This window comes from Suillus subalutaceus (genome assembly GCF_016647625.1).
Source record: "Suillus subalutaceus strain FC151 chromosome Unknown DFJ58scaffold_78, whole genome shotgun sequence".
Lineage (NCBI taxonomy): Eukaryota > Fungi > Basidiomycota > Agaricomycetes > Boletales > Suillaceae > Suillus > Suillus subalutaceus.
The window spans coordinates 88000-108994 of record NW_024540327.1 but is presented as its reverse complement, the minus strand read 5'-3'; the positions used below and the strand labels follow the sequence as shown (position 1 = coordinate 108994).

At 47.8% G+C, this 20995-nt stretch overlaps 13 protein-coding genes across 13 annotated transcripts; 5 read left to right on the top strand and 8 right to left on the bottom strand.

The window, feature by feature from the left end:
• Positions 1-181: 181 nt before the first annotated feature.
• DFJ58DRAFT_717027 (uncharacterized protein) lies at positions 182-639 on the top strand (the record flags this gene model as incomplete). Its single annotated transcript, XM_041384299.1, has 3 exons — positions 182-441; positions 498-571; positions 620-639. 3 exons carry the CDS (start codon positions 182-184, stop codon positions 637-639), a joined length of 354 nt encoding a protein of 117 aa, XP_041242201.1.
• A 1873-nt stretch (positions 640-2512) lies between these two features.
• DFJ58DRAFT_889807 (major facilitator superfamily domain-containing protein) lies at positions 2513-5002 on the top strand (the record flags this gene model as incomplete). The annotated part of the gene is made up of 15 exons (XM_041394722.1): positions 2513-2837; positions 2887-2907; positions 2967-2985; positions 3056-3139; positions 3268-3376; positions 3432-3498; positions 3554-3618; positions 3668-3728; positions 3777-3864; positions 3911-4090; positions 4143-4189; positions 4247-4377; positions 4499-4534; positions 4592-4625; positions 4681-5002. Exons 1-15 carry the CDS (start codon positions 2704-2706, stop codon positions 5000-5002), a joined length of 1398 nt encoding a protein of 465 aa, XP_041242200.1. The 5' UTR covers positions 2513-2703.
• A 156-nt stretch (positions 5003-5158) lies between these two features.
• Positions 5159-8580, bottom strand: DFJ58DRAFT_717025 (uncharacterized protein; the record flags this gene model as incomplete). The annotated part of the gene is made up of 15 exons (XM_041384298.1): positions 5159-5341; positions 5395-5460; positions 5513-5914; positions 5972-6088; positions 6139-6239; positions 6294-6426; positions 6478-6822; positions 6881-7237; positions 7374-7494; positions 7576-7685; positions 7735-7827; positions 7884-7904; positions 7956-8246; positions 8323-8513; positions 8565-8580. 15 exons carry the CDS (start codon positions 8578-8580, stop codon positions 5159-5161), a joined length of 2547 nt encoding a protein of 848 aa, XP_041242199.1.
• Positions 8581-8829: 249 nt separating this feature from the next.
• Positions 8830-10132, bottom strand: DFJ58DRAFT_795920 (isoprenoid synthase domain-containing protein; the record flags this gene model as incomplete). The annotated part of the gene is made up of 5 exons (XM_041390554.1): positions 8830-9097; positions 9147-9557; positions 9613-9711; positions 9762-9857; positions 9908-10132. 5 exons carry the CDS (start codon positions 10127-10129, stop codon positions 8969-8971), a joined length of 957 nt encoding a protein of 318 aa, XP_041242198.1. The 3' UTR covers positions 8830-8968.
• A 61-nt stretch (positions 10133-10193) lies between these two features.
• DFJ58DRAFT_463974 (uncharacterized protein) lies at positions 10194-10643 on the top strand. The gene is made up of 2 exons (XM_041380512.1): positions 10194-10290; positions 10340-10643. Exons 1-2 carry the CDS (start codon positions 10238-10240, stop codon positions 10587-10589), a joined length of 303 nt encoding a protein of 100 aa, XP_041242197.1. The 5' UTR covers positions 10194-10237; the 3' UTR covers positions 10590-10643.
• A 54-nt stretch (positions 10644-10697) lies between these two features.
• On the bottom strand, positions 10698-11488 carry DFJ58DRAFT_717023 (mitochondrial 39-S ribosomal protein L47 (MRP-L47)-domain-containing protein; the record flags this gene model as incomplete). Its single annotated transcript, XM_041384297.1, has 3 exons — positions 10698-10925; positions 10975-11144; positions 11203-11488. 3 exons carry the CDS (start codon positions 11486-11488, stop codon positions 10698-10700), a joined length of 684 nt encoding a protein of 227 aa, XP_041242196.1.
• A 112-nt stretch (positions 11489-11600) lies between these two features.
• DFJ58DRAFT_463802 (ATPase V0 complex subunit D) lies at positions 11601-12941 on the top strand. Its single transcript, XM_041380510.1, has 5 exons — positions 11601-11650; positions 11707-11806; positions 11858-12029; positions 12074-12252; positions 12303-12941. Exons 1-5 carry the CDS (start codon positions 11630-11632, stop codon positions 12902-12904), a joined length of 1074 nt encoding a protein of 357 aa, XP_041242195.1. The 5' UTR covers positions 11601-11629; the 3' UTR covers positions 12905-12941.
• Positions 12942-13429, bottom strand: DFJ58DRAFT_463775 (uncharacterized protein). The gene has a single exon (XM_041380509.1). The coding sequence runs from the start codon at positions 13342-13344 to the stop codon at positions 12979-12981; it is 366 nt and encodes a 121-aa protein (XP_041242194.1). The 5' UTR covers positions 13345-13429; the 3' UTR covers positions 12942-12978.
• Positions 13430-13740: 311 nt separating this feature from the next.
• On the bottom strand, positions 13741-14503 carry DFJ58DRAFT_795915 (uncharacterized protein). The gene is made up of 5 exons (XM_041390553.1): positions 14464-14503; positions 14207-14411; positions 14076-14141; positions 13877-14016; positions 13741-13827 (listed from the first exon to the last, which is right to left on the bottom strand). Exons 2-4 carry the CDS (start codon positions 14378-14380, stop codon positions 13954-13956), a joined length of 303 nt encoding a protein of 100 aa, XP_041242193.1. The 5' UTR covers positions 14381-14411; positions 14464-14503; the 3' UTR covers positions 13741-13827; positions 13877-13953.
• Positions 14504-14561: 58 nt separating this feature from the next.
• On the bottom strand, positions 14562-15425 carry DFJ58DRAFT_463910 (uncharacterized protein). Its single transcript, XM_041380511.1, has 2 exons — positions 15044-15425; positions 14562-14978 (listed from the first exon to the last, which is right to left on the bottom strand). The coding sequence occupies exons 1-2, from the start codon at positions 15213-15215 to the stop codon at positions 14668-14670; spliced, it is 483 nt and encodes a 160-aa protein (XP_041242192.1). The 5' UTR covers positions 15216-15425; the 3' UTR covers positions 14562-14667.
• Positions 15044-16638, bottom strand: DFJ58DRAFT_795908 (glutathione S-transferase C-terminal-like protein). The gene is made up of 7 exons (XM_041390552.1): positions 16312-16638; positions 16014-16244; positions 15920-15990; positions 15823-15873; positions 15658-15768; positions 15487-15600; positions 15044-15455 (listed from the first exon to the last, which is right to left on the bottom strand). Exons 1-7 carry the CDS (start codon positions 16506-16508, stop codon positions 15403-15405), a joined length of 828 nt encoding a protein of 275 aa, XP_041242191.1. The 5' UTR covers positions 16509-16638; the 3' UTR covers positions 15044-15402.
• Positions 16639-18785: 2147 nt separating this feature from the next.
• On the top strand, positions 18786-19155 carry DFJ58DRAFT_795895 (uncharacterized protein). Its single transcript, XM_041390551.1, has one exon. It carries the CDS (start codon positions 18814-18816, stop codon positions 19057-19059), a length of 246 nt encoding a protein of 81 aa, XP_041242190.1. The 5' UTR covers positions 18786-18813; the 3' UTR covers positions 19060-19155.
• A 385-nt stretch (positions 19156-19540) lies between these two features.
• On the bottom strand, positions 19541-20900 carry DFJ58DRAFT_795893 (Alpha/Beta hydrolase protein; the record flags this gene model as incomplete). The annotated part of the gene is made up of 9 exons (XM_041390550.1): positions 20787-20900; positions 20643-20741; positions 20583-20608; positions 20490-20532; positions 20407-20435; positions 20288-20356; positions 19978-20155; positions 19760-19928; positions 19541-19707 (listed from the first exon to the last, which is right to left on the bottom strand). The coding sequence occupies exons 1-9, from the start codon at positions 20893-20895 to the stop codon at positions 19542-19544; spliced, it is 888 nt and encodes a 295-aa protein (XP_041242189.1). The 5' UTR covers positions 20896-20900.
• Positions 20901-20995: the final 95 nt, after the last annotated feature.

Sequence of the window (20995 nt, the reverse complement as noted above, 5' to 3'; positions counted from 1 at the left end):
TCTTCTACAACTAGTGCCGAAAAACAAGTCGAAAATGCTGTCTGCACTGCGAGCCTGGGGTCGAATATCTCAGCCATGCAGGCTAACTCAACTCTCTGTGATTCCTCTTGCCACAAGGTCTCTTCTCGAATCGCGTTTTTTCAGTTCGTCGCCTTCCTTGGCCATGACACTCAATCAGACGATGCGACGGAAGCGTCCGCAGAAAGCTAAAGACCCAAAGTCACCACTACTGGAGGTCTGCCCGCAGAGAAAGGGTGTCTGCTCCCAAATTTTTATTATGAAGCCCAAGAAACCCAACTCGGCGAAGCGGAAAGTCGCGCGTGTCAAGTTGACTACCGGGAAGACTGTCATGGCATACATTCAGGGCGAGGGACATAACTTGCAGGAGCACAGTGTGGTGACAATACGCGGTGGACGTGCTCAGGACTTGCCCGGTGTTCGGTGAGTCTCTTCCGGATATACATGTTCGATGTGCACCTGAACTTTTTTCATCCTAGCTACAAGGTCGTCCGTGGATCTTTAGATTTCGGAGGAGTAGTCAATCGTATGACTGCACGGAGTCGATATGGAGGTGAGAAACAATGTTTACTCCGGAGCTCGCTATTGATCTGCGCTCCAGCCAAAAAGCCCAAGAAATAGTATACCTCACTAGCTATTCGTTTCACTGCTCTACCAGCGACGGACTAGATTTCACCAATTTGCACAAGTCGTTATTTCAATGACTGAATATACAGTTCGGCAGCATCTGACTCCGTGAACGACCATAGCGTTTATGAGTCCGCTTGACGTTTGTTCCGCAGAACCAATTCATAAATTGTTCATAGCTCATCCGGCCATATGCAACTTTGCAGAACAGCGTCACAGATTTTATTTGATCAGTCGAAAATGAAGGCCTCCAGTCAGAAATAAGCTCCTTGTCAGGATTTTCACCGATACCCTCGCATTTTTCGTTATTTACCGTGGATCCTGCCGTCGATCGTCTGCTCCTTATCGCGCAAGTTGTCCTGGACTCAATGCAGTGAATTAAACAGATGGCGGTACGAATGGCAGGAAATGATTTGAGTTTGGAATCACTCGCGTGAGTGTCTTCAAGGCTCATCGGAATATTGACATTTATTTCGGTCGTACATATTCACACTTGGGAAATCGTCATATGGTCTTTCTGCACATGCTGACAGTCAGGACGACTAAATAGGTGGCACACCCATTTCTCTGGAGTTCTTGTATTTCCTATGTGGATTTCCTCAAACGTCTCGAACTTGCTTGTAGGCGATGGTTAATTCGGCGTTCTGCTGAAACAGCAAAAAGCCAATATAACCATCGTCCACAACTTGGCCGCGTTGGTGTTAGGTTTCTGATGGCGAGCTCATCACGTGGCTAGCAGCACAAAAGTGTATCCGCGTGTTTATAGCCCTCGAAATAATTGAGGTTAGAGATCCCGTCAAGGATCTACGAATGAACTTCAGAAAAAGACCATACCTCTCACTGCCAAGTTATGTCTTGGAGTGCCAAGCAATGTCTACTTGCGACACGGCGCACTTGTCGCGTCTCGTTAGACTCCCGGCGCTTATGTCCGTGGGCTAGTTTATAGGTTGGTTCTCTTGTGCTGCAGAAACCCTGCATAGTCACTGTGGCTCAAATCGTCATCAAGAAACCGATATTTCGCCCAGCCCGAACGGAACAGAACGGCCCAATGATCGGGTGTTGCAGGAAGCTCGTTGGATGGAAATCTGTTGCGCTGTTCGATTCTGTGAAAATGCTCGTCAGTTTTTAAGCCCTCAAGGGAAGGAAGGGTATTAGAGAGAAGAAAGGTCCAGGAGCCCAAGCTCGTTGCATTTGACAGTCCGATATCAGCGGTCGGGGACTGGGAAAACGGAATTGTTTCACGGGTTTGGGAGTATGCGTTCCTTCAGCCGCGCCCGATGCCCGTGAAGTCACGGTTGCACATGGTCCATGTGTTGTTTCTGCTTCTGGAAAGAGGGTTGACCAGACAGATTGCATGCAGACTGAAAATGCGTTGCCGATGCGTAAAACATTCGTGTCAGGATTGAGCAACAAAGGGCTTTCGGAGACGTATTATGAGCTCCCCAAGCTGTTGCTCAGGCCAGTACTTGGTAACTCGTTAAGGGCAAGAGGTAACTGCCCGTTGCAGAAAAGCAGAGTACTCGGTACAAGAAAGCATGGCACAATCTCGGATATGGTATGCAGGACGCCCTCTCATAGGAAGAATGTGAAAGGTGCCGGTTCCTGAACACCGTCGGGAAGGAACCAGCACCACACATTAGCTAGCCTCTCTCATTCTTTTATTTCTCGGTGCTATACATCCATGACTCGCTCGAACCTACACAGTTTCCTTGATCCAGAAAACACATCAATATAGTACTAAAGCTTGAAGTCTGTACAGTCATCACTGGCAGCTTTCCCATCGCAGCAGTCAAATTCCCACAAACACAGATTCGTTTGCTGGTGCCTGGACGTTTCTGTCCGTGAAAACAACCCTCTAAAGGGGAGTCGAGACTCTCTCAGGTACTACAACCATCTCTACCGTGGTGAGACTCGTGGAAATGAGCTATGATATTTTTATCCCCCTAACCACACCATCCCCAATTCGCCATCACGCTCCTTAGTTGCGTCACGGTGTGTTTCTGCAGCGTATAAGTTCATGTGGGTGGGCAAATTGCTATCTTGTGTTTGGTCTTTACCATGTCTGTGTCCGAAAAGAACTCCGTGGTCGAGGGGGACCAGGTTTCCGTAGAGGATCACAGACTTTTACGCAAGATTGACCTTAGACTTCTGCCTGTTTTCACTTTGCTTTACCTCCTCAGTTTCCTGGATAGGTTTGTTCTCTATCTGATTAGTAGCTGCATTTTGAGCTAATGTCCAAAGGTCGAATATCGGGAATGCGAAGTAAGCAAAACTAACGTGTACTCAACTCTTATGCTGCTAACGATCCAGATCACACGTAGAATCGATGGAATGACAACTGTGCGATGGTTTACGCTTTTCGTGATATGAGACCTAGGCCTGACATTTGATGTCTTTGTGATCTTCATAGGATCTCGGCGTATCTCCTGCTAGTTACAACACTGCTTTAGCCATATATTTTGTCGGTTATGTTATTTTCGAGGTCCCCGCCAATGTATGTACCGCAAATTCCGATTCATACCTTCAGCTGACATCATTTCCTCTAGATAATGTGATACCGATCCCCATCAATGCTGGTCTAGAAGGTATTCTGACTTGTTATTATCCCTGTGCAGATTGAAGAAATGCAATCCGCAAGTCTGGCTCCCGTCATTGACTCTTGTCTGGGGTATCGTCTCTATTGGCCAAGGCCTTGTCAAAAACCAAGCCGGGTTGTTTGGAATCAGATTCTGTATGTCGTCTTCTGTGTATGGAGGTCTTGCTGATGATCGCCTACTTGTCGTCAGTACTTGGTGCCACGGAAGCTGGCCTGTTTCCCGGTGTGATATACGTCTTCTCAGTATATTATCTGAGGTGAGAAGCACGATGTTAGAGTCTTATTCATACCGGGGCTTGACTACTTGTGTAGACGCGAGCGGAGTTGGCGAGTTGCGATTTTCTTCGGTGGTTCGGCGTTGGCGGGAGCATTTGGAGGTATGCAAGACGTTCTTGATGTGACTGCAGTACAGTTAAATGTCTGAAGGGATATTTGCATATTGCATTGGATTGATGAATGGTGTGGGCGGAAGAAGTGGTTGGCAATGGTATGTTCGCGTTCCCATGTTTCACCTCGTTAACCCAACATCGAAAAGGATATTCATTATCGAGGGAATACTGACAGCGGTTGTTTCCCTCGTCGCATATTTCATTGTGCCCACTTGGTCTCACGAGGCCAAATTCGTGAGTGTTCTCCTATTTCGGCACTCCAAAACGTCAACTTTTGCAGTTATCTGAAACAGAGAAAACACGACTGCTAGATAGATTGCGAGCAGATTCCGATGCAGGAACTGACCAAGTTTTCAAATGGTCGTCCGTTCGAGATGCATTTAGCGATCACTTAGTCTGGGCATATGCATTCCTTTTCCATGGATTCTCTTTTGTCCTGTACTCGCTCAGCCTTTTCCTGGTACGTTTGTCATCGAAGGGAGTCGCTAATAGTGCCTGACTGCCCGTTCTAGCCTACAATCATCGCAGGACTTGGATTCGAGACATGGCAGGCTCAACTGTAAGTCCCTTCGATCTCGAAGCCTGACCCAATGTTGATGTGGATACCCACCATAAGGATGACCGTCCCCCCGAATGTGCTCGCAAGCTTCTCAATATGGACCACAGTATATTTTTCAAGCAAGTTCAATGTAAGAGCACCCTTCATCATAGGAGCTGCAATTGTATCCATTATTGGTGAGAGCATTTGTGCCACGCACTTCAATTATCTCATGAATCTCGAGGATATATTCTTCTCATTGCTTGCACAAGTCGTAAGTTGCCTAATTTGATCAATTGTTGGTGCAACATGTGTTCACACATATAATAGCCGGCCTTCAGTACTTTGGAGTACACCTCGCAGCGGGTGAGTCGCAGAAAATTATTCGAGGTTCTGTCGCTCTTATGTCCTGAATTGATACAGCCGGTGTATATACAGGCAATTCGCTTCTTCTAAGGTCTGTTCAGGTGACTGCAGTTGTGCTCATGGCACTAGCTAATAGCATATCACAGTTGGCCTGGGGAGAACGTTTCTGGTCAGGCTAAACGCGCAGTTGCGGTAGCCCTCCAAATCAGCATCGGCGATATCGGAGCGATTGCAGGCTGTCTGATCTACAGGCCCACACTGAGCAGTCACCTGTACCGCACACCCAATCTTATAGCCATCGGCTATCTCCTGTTCGCAATTGTGATGACCACATATTTGTGGGTCGTGATGAGTGTGGAAAACAGGAGGCGAGATCGTTTATTGTCCAAGGGTGAAGCGAAGGAAGAAACCGAGGAAGAGAGAATCAGGTTGGGCGATCGCTCTGTGCGCTACAGATACCGAATTTGAGCAGATTGCTCCATATCATCTAAACATCCATTAAACGACTTTCCCGAAGGAATATAACGTAGCGGGTAGTGTGATGCGATATTAGTATGTGCGTAACGTGCGATTAGCACGTGTATAGTGATATAAACATAATGGACAGAGTTCGGAGGCTAAAAGCTACGTGGTCACACGACGCCTCTTGTTAACGCGCGTTGTCCGTTGCCGATATTCGTCATCGCCATCATCTTCGGTGAAGTAATCATCTTCCGCTGCGTCTGGGCCGTAAAGTTGCTTCCGCTTATCTAGGTCGAGTTTCCGTAGAGAGCGAAGATTGACCATCAGTGATTTATGAAACTCGCTCTAAATTTGGACGTCTATCAGGCAAGGCCAGGCCAAGAGGAATGAATAACTACCTTTGCAACGCGACGTCTACCATCGGAAGGCGTACTCTTCTCAAGACGCTTGCGTTTTTCTTTATACTATGAACACACGTCAATATTTGAAAAGAAGTTTAATAAATCGGAACGGTACCTTTTTCTGTTCCTCGGCCAGTAACACTGACAGATGCTTGATCCACCGTTGTAGATTCGACTCTACCTTGCGCTTCTTTGCCTGCATTGTCATGAGGACGACAACAGCATTCTCGTCATCGTCCTCGACGATAGCTTCATCATCAGAATCTGGGATGACATAAGACATGACAGCGGCCGCAGAGCGGCGCGGTCTCCGTTTACTGACTCGCGGAGAAACTTGAACCTTCGACGGACCGGCCTGGGTAGAGAAACGAGGGATAGTGGGGCTGGTCTCCTTTGACTTCACCTTTACCTTGCTACATCGCTTCGGTTCCGTCGCTGGTGGTTGCTTCGAAAGATAGTCTTCTTCAGAAAAGTAAAATTCGGCGCCGTTCTCAATCTCGTGGTAAAGACACCAGTTCTAGCAGGGGTTCAGAAACAGTCAGCAAAATACACCCTATCATCGATTCGTGCTAACCGGCGCTTTTCCAAGGCGTGCAAGTAGCCTGAAATGCTTGAGTGTTACAGGTACATGTTGTGATGTTGAAACATAGTTAGTTGAGGGGGTATTGCATGTGAAAAATCCATGAAGAAGCTGTGCTGTTGTGTCAGAGGGATCATTCCTCGGGAGAATACAGCGCCAACCGTAGTGTTATTATTGATCACGGCGTGTGTCAGGAACGTAGCAGCCATCGCACTTCGGACCGGATATCGTTCTTTGACCCATCGACCAACTGGGATAAAATCTGCGAAGCATTATGACCATCTATCGTTGTATATGCATAAGGTTCAATCATTACCTGTTGGGTACCCGAGCTTTCCGGTGGTGTCAGGTCCAAAGTAGCTAAAATAAAGAGACCGCCTGCGAGAACGTGTGGGAGCCATTTCGTCCTGTCGGATCATAGAGGATAATGTGTCTTGACCGATGATCCCCTGCAACGTAATGAGCAAACGTTTCGACGTTAAAAGCAACGATACACTAACCAATTCTGAGGTGTCCCCGATCTCGGCTTCAACAGCCGCTTCATTCCCACTTTCATCCTCGTCCATCTCGCGACCATCTGTAGCAATTGCATCCCCCGTTTCTGCAGGATTCCCCGAAGCGTTCGGGACTGCCAAATGCAGGCCAGCAGCACCAGAGTTACTCCGTGTACCTTTCGAGCTGGCATTGAAGTCTCTACATAGTGGAGCTTCGTATGTAGCGCACGCCTCTTCATCATCATAAGGTGGAAGATCGTCCAAATTTATCGCATAACGCTGGATTGCATTTTCTTGCAATACTGCATGAAGATATGGATGGCAGTCAACGAGTTTCTTGAGCGTCTTCCCCTATTTATCAAAGTCGTCAAAATAATGGTCCGCCACAATCTTTAGTCCAACCACTCACCTTACTGCCAATCTTGAGACACTTCACAGCAACTTCTTGAAGGATGTCTTTGATATCACTCGAACTGAGATTCATCTCGTCCTTTGCGAAGTCAACAAGAGCTGAATGTTTCTCAACGAACGGATTGGTCAAGATGTCTACAACATCCTTCCTCGTCAACGGGAGTAGACCCAGGGGTTCTAGTTTGCTCTTCAGTGTACCCGAGGTGTTTGGCTGAACCAGGACATTATCCGACAAACATGCTGTCAAGAGCATGACGATGCGGACTGTTGGATCTGTACTAGGAAAATCGGCGTATAGATGTCTGAGAACGTTGATGGTATAGGCGGAAGTAATAGAACGAGTTTTGACAAATAGCTAAAGACAGAGCTCAAGTCAAAGCAACACAAAGTACATTTTGAATTTACCTTGATCAACTCGGCGACGACGGTGCTATGGGTCAGTGAAGTAAGAACGAGGAATGAATGAACGTCGATCTCAAAAGGTGGTATACGTACGAGAGATCGAATAGGAGTTCCTTGGTGCGGTCGAGGATCTTAAGTGCACGGTAAGCCGATTCATTGCTCTTCGATTCCATACAGATTTCAGCTGCTACTGTGCGACTCAGGAACATCCTAGCAGGCAAACAGGAACATGAAATGCGAAGACGTATCTGAGCATGCAAAGACTGTTGTGATAAGACTGCTTGCTCTCACCTACTATCAAGACGCCGCAGCTCGCGCACGTTCCTGAGAATGTCATCGGACCGTTCACCGTTGTTGAGCGCCATCTTCTCAAACATCTTACGGAAGACGAAATCACGGTACTATCAAATTCTTAGTACTAGTGGCGGATGCGTTGGGATGTAAGATTACCTTCGTGTCCATGTGGAATCCATTGGCTTCAGCATAGGGAAGTAATCTTGGCTCGATAGCGAGAGCGATCGGTAATTGCACCATAAGGGGGTCCTGTCAGAGGACGCCGTGAGTATACCCAAACAAGTTACGACATTCCAGAAGCTAACCTTCATGCTGAACGGGATGAACTAAAGCGAATCATAGGAAACCGTACCATTGAGGAAACTGACGCCGCGCACCTTATACTTGCCAAAAATATCCCGCACTGTCTCCCACTTTGTGCTTTTCATATCTGGCGGAAGCCTGCTCTCCTTCAAAAACACAGCGAAGAAATAACCGTCATCCTCATTCTTTCCCAACGGTACTTCATCAAATAACCCGCATGCGACCTTCATGAAATGAGCGAAAACGGGAATCGACATGTTGCGAACCCATGCGGTCTTTATGAAATGATTTGCAGACCTAAAATAATGGTGTATGGCGACTTGGACAAGATATCTGGATACATATGCGCCACTACTGATTAAGATCTAGACAAAGGGAGCGCATATAATCAGTTAAGCTCCACGAAGCGCTGACACACAGCAAGAGAAATAAGTGACAAACGTCGATGACTTTGTCGGTCATAATCTTCCCTCTTCCTAAAGCCCAAAACATAGCGTCCATGCGACCATAACGGTTGAGAAAGTAGTGGGCTCGAACGTAGGGGTCATGGGACACATTGTGAAAGTGTTTGGAAGTAAGCGTCAAAGCGGTCGGGTCGTCGAGCTCGTAGAAGATCAACTCGATAACTTCATCTATGCAAATCTCAGGTTATGAGTGAGAAAAGGAATGATCAGAAAACATACCACACAGGCGTTGCATGGCTGTGTGGTAGAAGGGTTCTTGACTGCGGTAGGAAGAAGCTTGAACTACTCAGGTAGAGCACTAGTCACAAGTTGGCTCCGTCCAAAGAACCTAACGACTAGGGTTAGAGACTTGGCGAGGTTGGCTCCGTTTACGACGATGTGGTTGGGTGTCAAGAGGTGTGCAGCCGGAGAACGCACTTCATCGGACTTCTAAATTCGTAACCACCGCTGCATCTTGAAAGTCAAAAAACCTCGGCCAAAGCGATCACAATGTTCCACAAAATATAATATTATGAAGTTCAAGCTGTTTAGAATGAAAAGATGCGTGAAATGACAACGTTCTACACCGTTAACAGGCGCTACATTGTGCTAAGATGCAATGCCGGCATGTGGTCTGGGTCTTTTTAGAAAGTCCTCTTATAGTAACTCCTCCAGACTTGCCACGCTAATCTCCAATCTCGGATCTGCAAGGAGGGGTTAAAGACGTTGAAATGGACGACTTCCAACGTTGATAGAATGGACACCACTGGTATCTGGAAATTTTGGTCGAAAAATCATAGTGATCCGAAAAATCCGACGTACAGCAGCGGAAAATACAGGCATGGCGTCTGGTGGGACCCTGCCCCCGGACTCCTTGAACATGTCGCGTGCGGTGAGTAAATGATCATTTGCAACAGTTGCGAGTTCAAACACCGCGTCCTCTAGCCCGTGGGACGATTCCCCCTTGCTGAAAATTTCTTGCTGATTGACATTATGCTTGGCAGTGATCTCCGCGGGTATGACCATAACACCCTTGCTAGCATGAAAAGGCAAAGCTCGCAGAAGGGTCGTCAATGATTGAGCTACCCCAATATGCGAAGCTGCGTGCGCAAGCGTGGAGGAGGGTAGATTCAACATTGCCAACAGAAGATAGAGGAAAGTTGATGAAGTAGATTCCGCATGTGATGTCATGGACTCCAGAGTAAGGTGTGTCTGGTTATGAAGTTCTTGTTCCTTCAAGTTAGACGACTATAAGGGCCATATGTGAACGCGTGAACGGCTCGCTTACCCTTGCTTCTATTATCCTGTTAAAGTGGTATAGAGGCAAATGGTTATCCCGTGTTGCTTCATGGATCGCGAGAGCAATGGGATGACGCGGAGGCTTATCCTATAATAGAGACATCAGATGATTGCGGTATTCAAGCAAGTGCCACCTACATTATAAATATCCTTCATGGCATCTCTCCAGAACACTAGGCGAGCCTGACCCAAGGTAGTTTGGGACACCGCTTCTCGCACCGTGGCAAGCTCGATCTAAACCGCAAGTCAGAGACAGTTAAACACTGGTAAAACGTCACACGTACATAGAATGCTCTGAGTGCGAAATACCCACCTTGAAATCGTTTAGGGTATAGCTGGGACGTCAAATAACCTTCATAGTCATGTTTCCGTACCAAGTCTTTGCAGTATTCGGCTGGATTGGAAATACCAGCCTCAGAACGCAAAGCAGAACCTGTATGAAGCCGGCGACAAGAACTTAATCTCTGCAGACAGTGAGAACGAAGTGACAGTGGTACCACGATCATGGCTCATGACAAAATGTTGAATGACCCGGCAACTAAACTTCAACATTTCATGAGTTACCGGAGTTATCAATCATACTTCCACCGTGGTTAACATCCAAACTGCCTGCGATGTCGGCGAGAAAGTCAGGACTTCAGAAGGAGGTCTTAGCACTCTATAGACGGTAAGTGACAGTCGGGACAGAATGCAAACCTTCTTGACAAATTCTCTAGTGCATTGCGCATGGTCCGTACCAAACCAGCTTCGACCCAGCCAAAATTTCTCCTCTTCGTGCGCTACAACTTTCACTCACAAGCATCTTCTGTATCACCTCGTGACGTTACAGCTATAGAGCATCTTCTCCGTCGTGGTAGAAGGCAATTGGAGATGTACGAGCAGCCCTCTGTCAGAGACTGCCAGGTATCACAAGTTATGAGTGATTGGGAGCAAAACCGACGCGGATCACGGACAACTTCACAGTAGCCATATTTAAATATCAAACCTCGCAAGAGATGGTAGACTTGGTCAAAGCAATATTGGGGGTAGCTACGAGTATGGTACAAGGGTCTTGGGCGCGACTTCCTCGTCGCGTCACACAGTAATAGGTGTACTCGACCTCTTAGTCCACCGTGCCTTCAGCCTCTCAGCACGCGTACGAGGAACATTTTCTTTATCTTGAGATGGCTGAACACCGACTGTCGTTGGTTTCGACTTGGATGCCACGAGCTGGCGTTTAGCTTCCAATTCAGCAGTATACTTCTCGTAAAGTAGTCTTCGCTCGTTAATCACGTATTTTATACGTGCCATCGATTTCCGACACTGTAAAAACATTCAACGCCTCAGTCTGGCATGAAAATGACGTGCTTACTTGAAGATCCTTTTTAACGCCAGCAAGACTCTCATGATTGCTGACACCAAGTCGTCTCGCCTCCTCTCTCTGGGCAGCAAGGAGGTTCCGTTCTCGCAGGAGAACATACCAAAGCGTATGCAAGTCCTTGAAGCCCTTTCGCCGAAGTTCTGCTGCTTTCCATGACCTCGCTGCGGACAATAACTCAGAAACCTGTGACAATACACGAAGAAAATATCTGATGCTCACCGGGATCATCTTGGAATGTATCTCTTCCTTCAAGACTCACATACACCATCTCCCCGTCGACCTCCTTCTTTCTGAAAAAAGCCCAAAGACCATGGTTCGGGTCTACCTCGACGCCGAGATGTGGCCTGAGGGTAGCACCTTTCGATTTGCGAGTGGATGGTTGGAAGCCAGGCTTTTGGATCATGCGCGAAGGATCGATGAGTGGGACTTCATTTGAGTTCCAACGCACCGGCTGCAGAAAACGAGCAGCACGCAAAGGGCGAACTGCTTGCAGAATTGTTGCCATCGTTTTGCGTCAAAGAATTACTCGGATAGTCCAATTTGCCCGAGAGACACAGCCACATAATAACCGGCTTAGTCAGCTTTCTGCGACGGGGCGTCCTGCATAACTTGAATGACATGTCCGAGATTGTGCGAGTGGGTCATAATGGAAGGTATATTTTTCAACGTGGGTACACGCTCTCAATGTCACGTATTCTCAAGCTAATAGAAGCGCCCCTCTAGGTGAACAACGGCTTCCTAGAAGGGATCCTCCGAGGCTACAAGTCTGGTATACTGACACAATCACACTATGCTAGCTTGACCCAGTGTGAAACATTGGAAGGTCAGGAAGGGAAGAAATATAAGCTAGTCCTTGCTTACGCGCTCAACATAGATTTCAAAACGCAGCTGTCTGCGACTGACTACGGAAACTTCCTCGCGAACGAACCATCCCCGTTATCCACCGCAACTATTACGGACAAGGCAACACAAACTCTCGTGGACCAGTTCAATTTTCTCCGCAGAAATTCTGTTGAGCCTCTGAGCAAGTTCCTGGATTACATCACGTATGTAATCATCAATTATGTGTTCCTGCGCTCATAGTTTGTAGGTATGGCTACATGATCGATAACATCATCCTACTCATAACGGGCACGCTCCATGAGAGGGATACGCACGAACTACTCGAACGATGCCATCCGCTAGGCATATTCGACACTATGCCTGCGTTATGCGTGGCAACCAACGTGGAAGAGCTCTATCAGAGCGTATTGATAGAAACGCCTTTAGGTATTTGTCCTGCCATGACCTCCACCCCAAATACTCAATACCTCGATCAGCGCCCTACTTCCGTGATTGCCTCTCCGCTGCTGATCTCGATGATATGAACATCGAGATCATCAGGAACATCGTCTACAAAGCGTATCTCGAGGACTTCGACAACTACGTCTCGACTATCGGTTCAACAACAGCAGAGGTCATGCACAGCATTCTCGCGTTCGAAGCCGACAGACGAACGATAAACATCACCATCAACTCCTTTGACACAGAACTCACAAAGGAGCAGCGCGCTAAACTTTTCCCTGCTATCGGACGATTGTTCCCCGCAGGCAACAATGCACTCGCCAAAGCGGATGACATAGACCAAGTTCGTCAAGCGTGCGAGAACGTCGGCGAATATCGTTCGTTCTTCGACAACAACTCAGCAGCCCAGATCAACGGAGATCTTGGGGACTTTGGAGTAGCTGCACAGCTGGAGGATCGTTTCTTCCGCATGGAGGTACACCTCAACAAGCTGGCTTTCCTGCAGCAATTCCAGTATGGTGTGTTCTACAGCTATGTGAAGCTGAAGGAACAGGAGATTCGGAACATCACATGGATAGCGGAGTGTATTGCGCAAGACGCAAGAGACAGGATGCACGATTTCATCCCGATATTCTGAACAGGTTGTAGTCTTTTATCTTTCTTCTCTCTACGGTTCCTAGATTTCCCGTAACTCGACGACTGACAATGACATTAGCGTCGTTGGCTCGTATCATCCATCCGGCTTCTCCCCTTGCGCGTAAAATCCACGACATTATCGGAAATATAACAATGAGTGGTGCGTAGCACGACACTGAGATACAGAATGAACGCTTCGGACCGATCCAGTCGACGATTCTGGCGAAGAAGAATGCCTGAAAGATACCATCGGCGATTCCAACGCCATCCATTTGCCAATAGTAGCCAGATCAAATCCAAGACCGCCAAATGAGTAAGTGTCGAAAAGAACAGTGGCAAAAGAACCCTGAAAGAAACGTCAAGAAAGGAGAGCAAGGCGTAGTTTGCAATCGGAATAACAACAGAAGGCGTGAGGAGAGATCGCAAGGACATATTTGCCATCGATTTTTGAGCGAGTGATTCTCCGTCGGGACTACTTGAAACGCCAACTGTAGTTGGAGTGAACGCTTCGTCGATAATGTCTACTGATCGTGACTTATGTGTGCAATATGGTGGGTATGTGGAACATACTTATTCTAAGAACAATGACATCATGACAAGGGCCAGGACGACTAGAAAGGCTGCCACTGCACAAGGCAGAAAGTATGGGTAATTTCTCCAAAATGGACCAGAGAATAATGCGCGCCAATGATCTTGCGGTCGTGAGAGTGTTCCTCCCATTGAAGGACTAACATGTCGATCTCAGCATTTGCCATCTCCATCGTCAGTGACCAGCAACGGCCCCACTTACCCAAGAAAGCCTCCAATGCACCAGACGAGAGGGAGCAAGGCGAATCCCTGAGCCATATTTGTGGAGTCCGTCAATTCTCCCTCATGGTTTTCATTACTACAACATTGCCATTCAGAAAACCGCACATGCAGCGGCTAGAGAGACCATCTAAGCAATGCGTATTTCCTTTGGCTGGAGACATACCTAATGATAAGGCCACAGAAGGTCGTCGAGAGACCGAAACATAGCATCGAAATGCAAATTCCTGATAGTCCGATAACTTACACCGGCTTCCGAGCCCACCTCAGCACCGTCAGTGTTTGTCCGACGAAAAACAGAGATTCCTGCCAATCACATCCGCCATTCTCGCAAGTAATTTGCAAGTCATAATCCTGGCACCTACAATCAGTCCGGCATAATGACCTACAGCCGCATCGTCACCCCCAGTGATTCCAAGTTCTCTGATTAACTAAGAGGGAAAAACAGTATCAAAGGTGTACATCGAAGAAAAGTGTTGTGATTGCGAAGTCATACCTGATTGATGTACGGAGATATAGATGTCGAAGCCATGGGTTCCACAATTTGCAGCGTTATAAGAATGCCTATCTGAAGTTTTGGAAGGAGCGTTTTAGGTTTCTTCGAGCCCCTGGCAGGTATCAGAGGCGTTATCTCGCTTGCTACGATTTTATGAGAATCGGAGGTATCCATCCCGGTGGGTCACGGACAAGCTAGCTAGAGCCTTAAGTGCAGAGGTAGAAGTCCAGCGAACTGCTTGATTTGATGATACGAACCGCATCTGTATTTATAGCCTGCACATAATCGATACAGTCAGCTATCGATGTGATATGTATAATGTCGTGTCAAGTTGTCAAGCGACATACTTACCTCAGGCTGAAAGATTGGCGCGAGCCAGCGGGAGAAAACCGGTGCGAGCAATCCGGGTTCCCAATAGAAAGCTGTTAAAGCTAAAAGAGCAACATAGTTCCCGGTCGCGATCAACGGCTCTTGATAAGCATTGAAACATCTTCAGAGCTCGTGTTTGACAAAAGCAATAGTAATAGAAACAAACAGAGTATGCATAAGGAAGCGTTGCACTGAAGACTACCGAGGGCTACTGCTACTTGAGCAAGCGAGATATTGAGATTTACAAGCCAAGCGGCGGGCGATTTCCATACTGGAACGCGCTGACTATCTTTTACGAGAATCGTCACGAGGACTGGATGTAATCGCGTCAGGGTTGTTTGCCACTCCGCATGTTCAAATGGAGAGAAACCGTGCAATTGGCCCAGGGGTATTCTGCTTTCTGCTTCAAGTTGATCACATTGAGGAGTTCGATCAGTTAATCAGCCTCCAAAGATCGCCCATGCTCACACTGTTTCTGCCGTATCCCGTGCTTGGGGATCCAAGAAAGACGATCCGATGACCTGTATAGTAAGACATGCAGGTGTGGTGATATCAAGCTACCGCCAATTGAACTTGTCCAAGCATTCAAGCTTTGCACAGCACGGCCTCTTGTGCCCCTTTCCCCTGCTCTCGTTGCCATACCGTCTCGGCAGTACCGGGCGTTTCAAACAAGACGAGCAGAAAACTAAATCCGGACGCTCGACTTCACCTGCTGACACGTCAAAACCAATGAGTACTATGATCATGCAACAACTGAGTGTAAAAATAGAAACGTGACAAGAGATCGTTTACTGAATACCCATGTTAGCGACCTAGTGCTAAGTCCACTAAGGAATAGCAAGGCCATCTTGAACAGCTTTACGCGCAGACCGAACCACATCTAAACCGAACAAAGCTTTAGAACAACACACACGAAACAAAATGCTTTTGGAAGCTTACCTGGAGACTTAGCCACTCGTCGAGAGATTCAATACCCGCAAATTGATGAACGTTAATCCTGAACACAAGAGAACCAGAGCCAGAACCTCAGCAAATGGCCTGGCAGATCAAAAGAAACAAAGCTGGAACCCATCATGGGAAACCGTCGATGTCTGCAACGCTATACACACCTCGGCCGGGCCCAGCGAGGTAATCACGGTCTGTGAGGCAGATCTCCGTCACGCCATAGAGGTGCTTCGTTTCCAGGATATAACCTGAAGTCATCATCGTAGGCGCATATAAGACATCAAGCAAAAGAAACAACTCACGATTCTTCGCATAGGGAATATCCACAGGTGCAAATCTATTAAAATGATTCGCTGCAGTACGTCAACTCAAACTTCAACCAAGTTCGAATTTACAGACCTTGCCCTTGCATAGGACCAACGCCTCCATGCCACAACAACCGTGTCATCGATACTAAATCCCACCAAACGCTAGGTATGGGATCACCGCCCACAACATCCACTGAAGCATCTCGCTATAATCATTAGGCTGCGACACAGGGTCAAACCCAAGCTTCCTCTCCGGATCATAATGCTGTTCGAGATAAAGCAAACTAGCAGCTGTCTCGAACACGACAAGGTCTTCCCGCGCGCGGTCGACGAGCACTGGGATTCGGCCGTTTGGGTTTAACTTGATGAACCAGAGCTCTTTTTGGGCGTTTCGTGCGATGTCTATTTTCTCGACGCTGTCATAGTAAGAATCCGAGATATCATTCGTTCAGGTCCCAAGAGGAGAGGAAATGAGGCACTCACTCATAATCAACCTTCTCCCCATAAACTGCTCTAAGCTCCTCCAGAAAAACACTAACTTTGCGTCCGTTTGGAGTTCCAGCGGTATACAGAACAAAAGGCGTGGGCTTAGGCGCGGGCGCAGTGGACACATTACGAGTGAAAGTGTTGAATGATAATGATCTTGCTACAGAGCTGAGGCGGTTAAAGACACCTTGCATGGTGCTCTAGGGGTATACTCGCTCTTTATATGGACTTGGAGGATGACCGCACTAGCACTGGAATGAGGTCTGGTTTTGCCATGGATAACCTGATCTGTATGACTGACGGGTGAGACGTCCCCACGCAACGAAGGTGGTCCGGAATTTTATGGTTCAACCGCATCGGTCAGCAACTCGACTCGAACGGTCACCGCTCTAATTCGTGGACTTCTCTCAAGAACTCTGTACACGGTCATAAGCTTCTTCAGTTGGCTGGGTAAAGACATATGTGCGATCTGAGGCGCGATATGTCATTGGCCAGGCGGTAATAATGGGGATCACGGGTGTGACTGATGGAATGCGAGTCACTGGCATGAGGCCTAGGCTTGGGCGATTCAGCTGCACAGCCTATAATTAATGCTGTGAATTAATCACGAGGATGTCACATATAAAACGTACCAACTCGAACTCCAGTCTACTCGACTCCGACTTGACCTGAACGTCCATTTTATCAAAACATATCGTGGTAAGTGACGAATTTGGACTTTGTTGAATGAAAGCTGAGACAGCGATGCACTCGGTAGTTGAAACCGAGGATCATGTCTTCACCCATCGTTGGGACGCATGAGGCATCAATGATAAAGCCCTGCCAGAAATTTGGAGGACACACCAATTTGCTCGAGGGCGTCATACATTTGCCGGGCAGACAACGAATGATGACTTGTTCAAGAGACGGCTCGCTGCGGGTATGGAACTTGAAGAGTGGGAAACAGATAGGAGAGGACTTACGGGACGGGGACAGCTCAGTGTGGACGATAGCGTTATCTCCTGACGGGAAGAAAGTGGTTAGCGGAAGTTCGGATGGTGTAGTCAGGTTGTGGGACATCGACAAAGGCAAAGTCATCACGAAATGGTCGGGACACACAGAAAATGTGAGGTCTGTCTGCTGGAGTCGAGATGGTCAGCGAGTGGTGAGCGGATCTGAAGATGGGACTGTGAGGGAGTGTGAAGTGGAGAAGGGAGTGACAATCCTAGGTCCAATCGAGACTGGGCACGAGCGTGTGCTAGCAGTCGTCTACTCGCCAGACATGACCATGTTTGCGACTGCTGGATACGACGGGCCAACTCCTGAAACCGAGCACCCAATCAAAATCTGGGATGCGAAGGCAGGCGAACTTGTCGCCACTCTCAAAGGACACACAAATTCAGTGATGTGCCTGGCTTGGACCCCAGATGGAAAAACGCTTATCTCCGGGTCAGCCGATCGCTTGATGAGGAAATGGAGTACTACAACTTGGAAGCAGATCGCTGTGCTTGATGGGCACACTTCCTATGTCTATGGCATTGCAATATCTCCGAATGGCCGCATCCTCGCAAGCACATCCTTCGACAAGACAGCACGATTATGGAGCCTTGACAACAGCCAGCCTATCAGTTCGCCCCTCAACCATGCAAATATCGTGACCATCGTCTCGTTTTCAGCAGATGGAAAGCTACTAGCCACTGGCTGCGATGACAAGAACGCGTACACTTGGGATGTTTCTGCGATATTAAAAGAAGCTGGCCTCGGCAACCTTCTTTTGGACAAGCCCAACGAGTCGCTACTGGCTGTACGTGAAACATTCATGAACAGTTTTCATTGCACACAAGCTTATGCATTCTATTAGACCGATGCTACACGACGTCCTGTCCGTCAGCCAATCAAGGTCGTAAATCGGGTACCCCGAGGTTTTTTCGACGATACACAACATCACGCTCACGTACGTCGTTATTTATGTCTCTTCCAGTTCTGTTTTCATCGTCCCGATATTCTCAGTCTTCTGCACCACACCGGCTTCGCCCTCGATCATCACCATCGCATGGAAGCACCCTTCGTAGTCGTTTTTTATCTTTATTCCGCACCATTCATCACGATGCCCATGATACGCCATCTCGACCCCACCCTTTCCACTGGGTTCGAAATCGTCTCTTTGCCAAACGAAGCGGCACAGATATCGAGCTGCACGAGCATCCCTCAGCAGCAGTCGATGTCCCATATGCCAAGGGAAAACGTGTATGTTCCTATCTTTCTTTTGAATACTAGACTCCTGATATCGTTTTCTCCCTCGAACTCTATCTCGCATCACGTAGAGAAACGCTTCAGCAAGAGAGAGGAGGCTAATCCTGAAAATTCCTACTGCAGGCAGCTTACGCCCTCATAATAGCACCGTCATGCAGCAATCCAGCGGTGCAGCTCACACCCAGCCGTCTTCGCAACCCCATGCTGCCGTCTCCACCTCCACCACACCTCCCGCCGTTGTTAATACGACTTCGAACACTTACCCTGATGCAACGATTAGACACGCTGGTCGTTGGGCTCGTTTCTGGCTCTTTATCTGTTGCACCTCTCCTGAGTATACCGACGGTCAGCATTAATCTTTACGACGATCTCTCTCTCGTCACAAGATGTTATCTCATCCGTCGAGTACACAATGGAGGCATGCTGTCGTTTATTGCATACTTTATATCTAAGTACCAGGAGTCACACAGATTACTTCCGCGGCACCAACCGTTTCGTCCTTACACATGGTAGACGTCGACCAGACTTATTTCTAGACCACATTGCATGCATATTAAACGTGGCTTCGATCCACGACTTATCGTTCTTCATGTCATACATACCCTGCACTATAATTAGACCATAAGCGTCTTCATTATTCTTGAGCATCACATCCCTCAAACGCATTCACCCGCCGTGACGACTGACAATGACGTTAGTGTCGTTGGCTCGTATTATCCGTCCAGCGGCTCCCTGTCGAATCGCACATGTATTCGCATGGAGGTACACCTCAACAAGTTGGCTTTCCTGCAGAAATTCCAGTAATACTGGCGTGTTCTACAGTTATGGTGAAGCTGAAGGAACAGGACATCACATGGATAGCAAAGTGTATTACGCAAGATGCAAGGGACAGCGTACACGATTTCATATTGATCTTCTGAATGGCACTACCTATTCGTACAGTTTCACCTAATATCCATTCCGAGTCATTCAAATAGCATACGAATGTTGGCTGTTCAAGCATATCCACTTCTTCCAGGGACGATTGCGAATGCGGGCCCCCCCTTCGCGAACATCTTCCGCACATCATCAACAAGCTCTTTCGGCCGTTCATAGGCAGCGAAATGGCCTCCTGACTTGTGATGGGACTCGATCACAACGTTGTTCAACCTGCGCAGCCACCTACGATCTTGTGTTAGCTTCCGTGGCAGCAAAGCTGAACGATAGAACGCACGCTGAGGGTAAAAGAAGGAGCTCTTGTGGGAAATACGACGCTCCCATAGGAATAGTAGGGTAACTAGTACGACCTAGATCGTAGAAATCGCCAGACACCTCAGAGTAAATGCGATGGGCAGCGCCGGGCCCAGCACGGGAGAACCAGTATATGGAGATCCACGTCAGAGCTGTTTCGAAGGTAGTGAGTAGTATATTAAGAAGTGGCACTGCTGCTACCTTCGTCATCAGTCCACTTGTAGTCATCGGTCCAGATGACCAGTTTTTCGTAAAACCAACCAAGCAGAGCAACGGGGCTATCAGTAAAACCGTAGGCGAGCGTCTGCGGGAAGGTGCTCTGCTCAACAAAGTAGCCGGATGATTTGTTGCGATACCACGCGGTGCGCTCAAGTCCTGCCTTTTCTTCCGCAGAAAAGGGGGGTTAGCAAGTACGACAAGAAAGACAGGGGAGATTTCCAGGTCGGTGGATCGGCCCTAATCAAAGATGAGATGGATTGATGGCTGAGCAGTGAGCGAGAAAATGACATACATTGGAAAGTTGGTGTGGCCACGCCTTGCAATGTTTTCCACCATACTTGGCGGCCATTCTCCGAGTGATCTAAGAGTATATTAAACATAAATCCCGTCTACTTGTGAAGCCTCACCCACGAGAAAACCCCAGTCGCCTCCTTGGGTCACTGCAAGACAAATGAGTAAATCTATTGTATGAGATGATGACAATAGCGATGTACCATACTCGTTGTACCCGAGAGCGATCATGAGTTTGTGAGTTACCTGAATTCACTTGTCAACATTTTAAGAGTTTAGGATGTGCGCTGAACCACCTCAGCATATTGATCAAGACCAAAGCCTGGTTTGTGTGCACCCTCAGAAAAAGCCAAAACCGGGCAAGCTAAGCGCTACGACATGGAAGCTAGGATGCTCCGGGGACGACGCAGTCAAGAGGGACAACACTGGCCTGATTTCTAAGAAACTTCCAGGCCCTGACTAATGTCAGAAACATGTCGATGAGCGTGGATAAGACCTACATCCATGGCAAAACAACAGCGGAATGGCGTCAACAGTTTTGCTCTTCTTGTGAACATAGTGAATGTTCAGCGCGCCGAAACCATCCACATTAATATCGCGGGTAAACATCGGCAGTTCTTGGTTTAATTCCTTTTCATATTTGCGCCAGTCGTACCCGTTTTCTCCACCTCTCCGCGAGCCGCTTCATATCCGATAGGGGCACGCCATG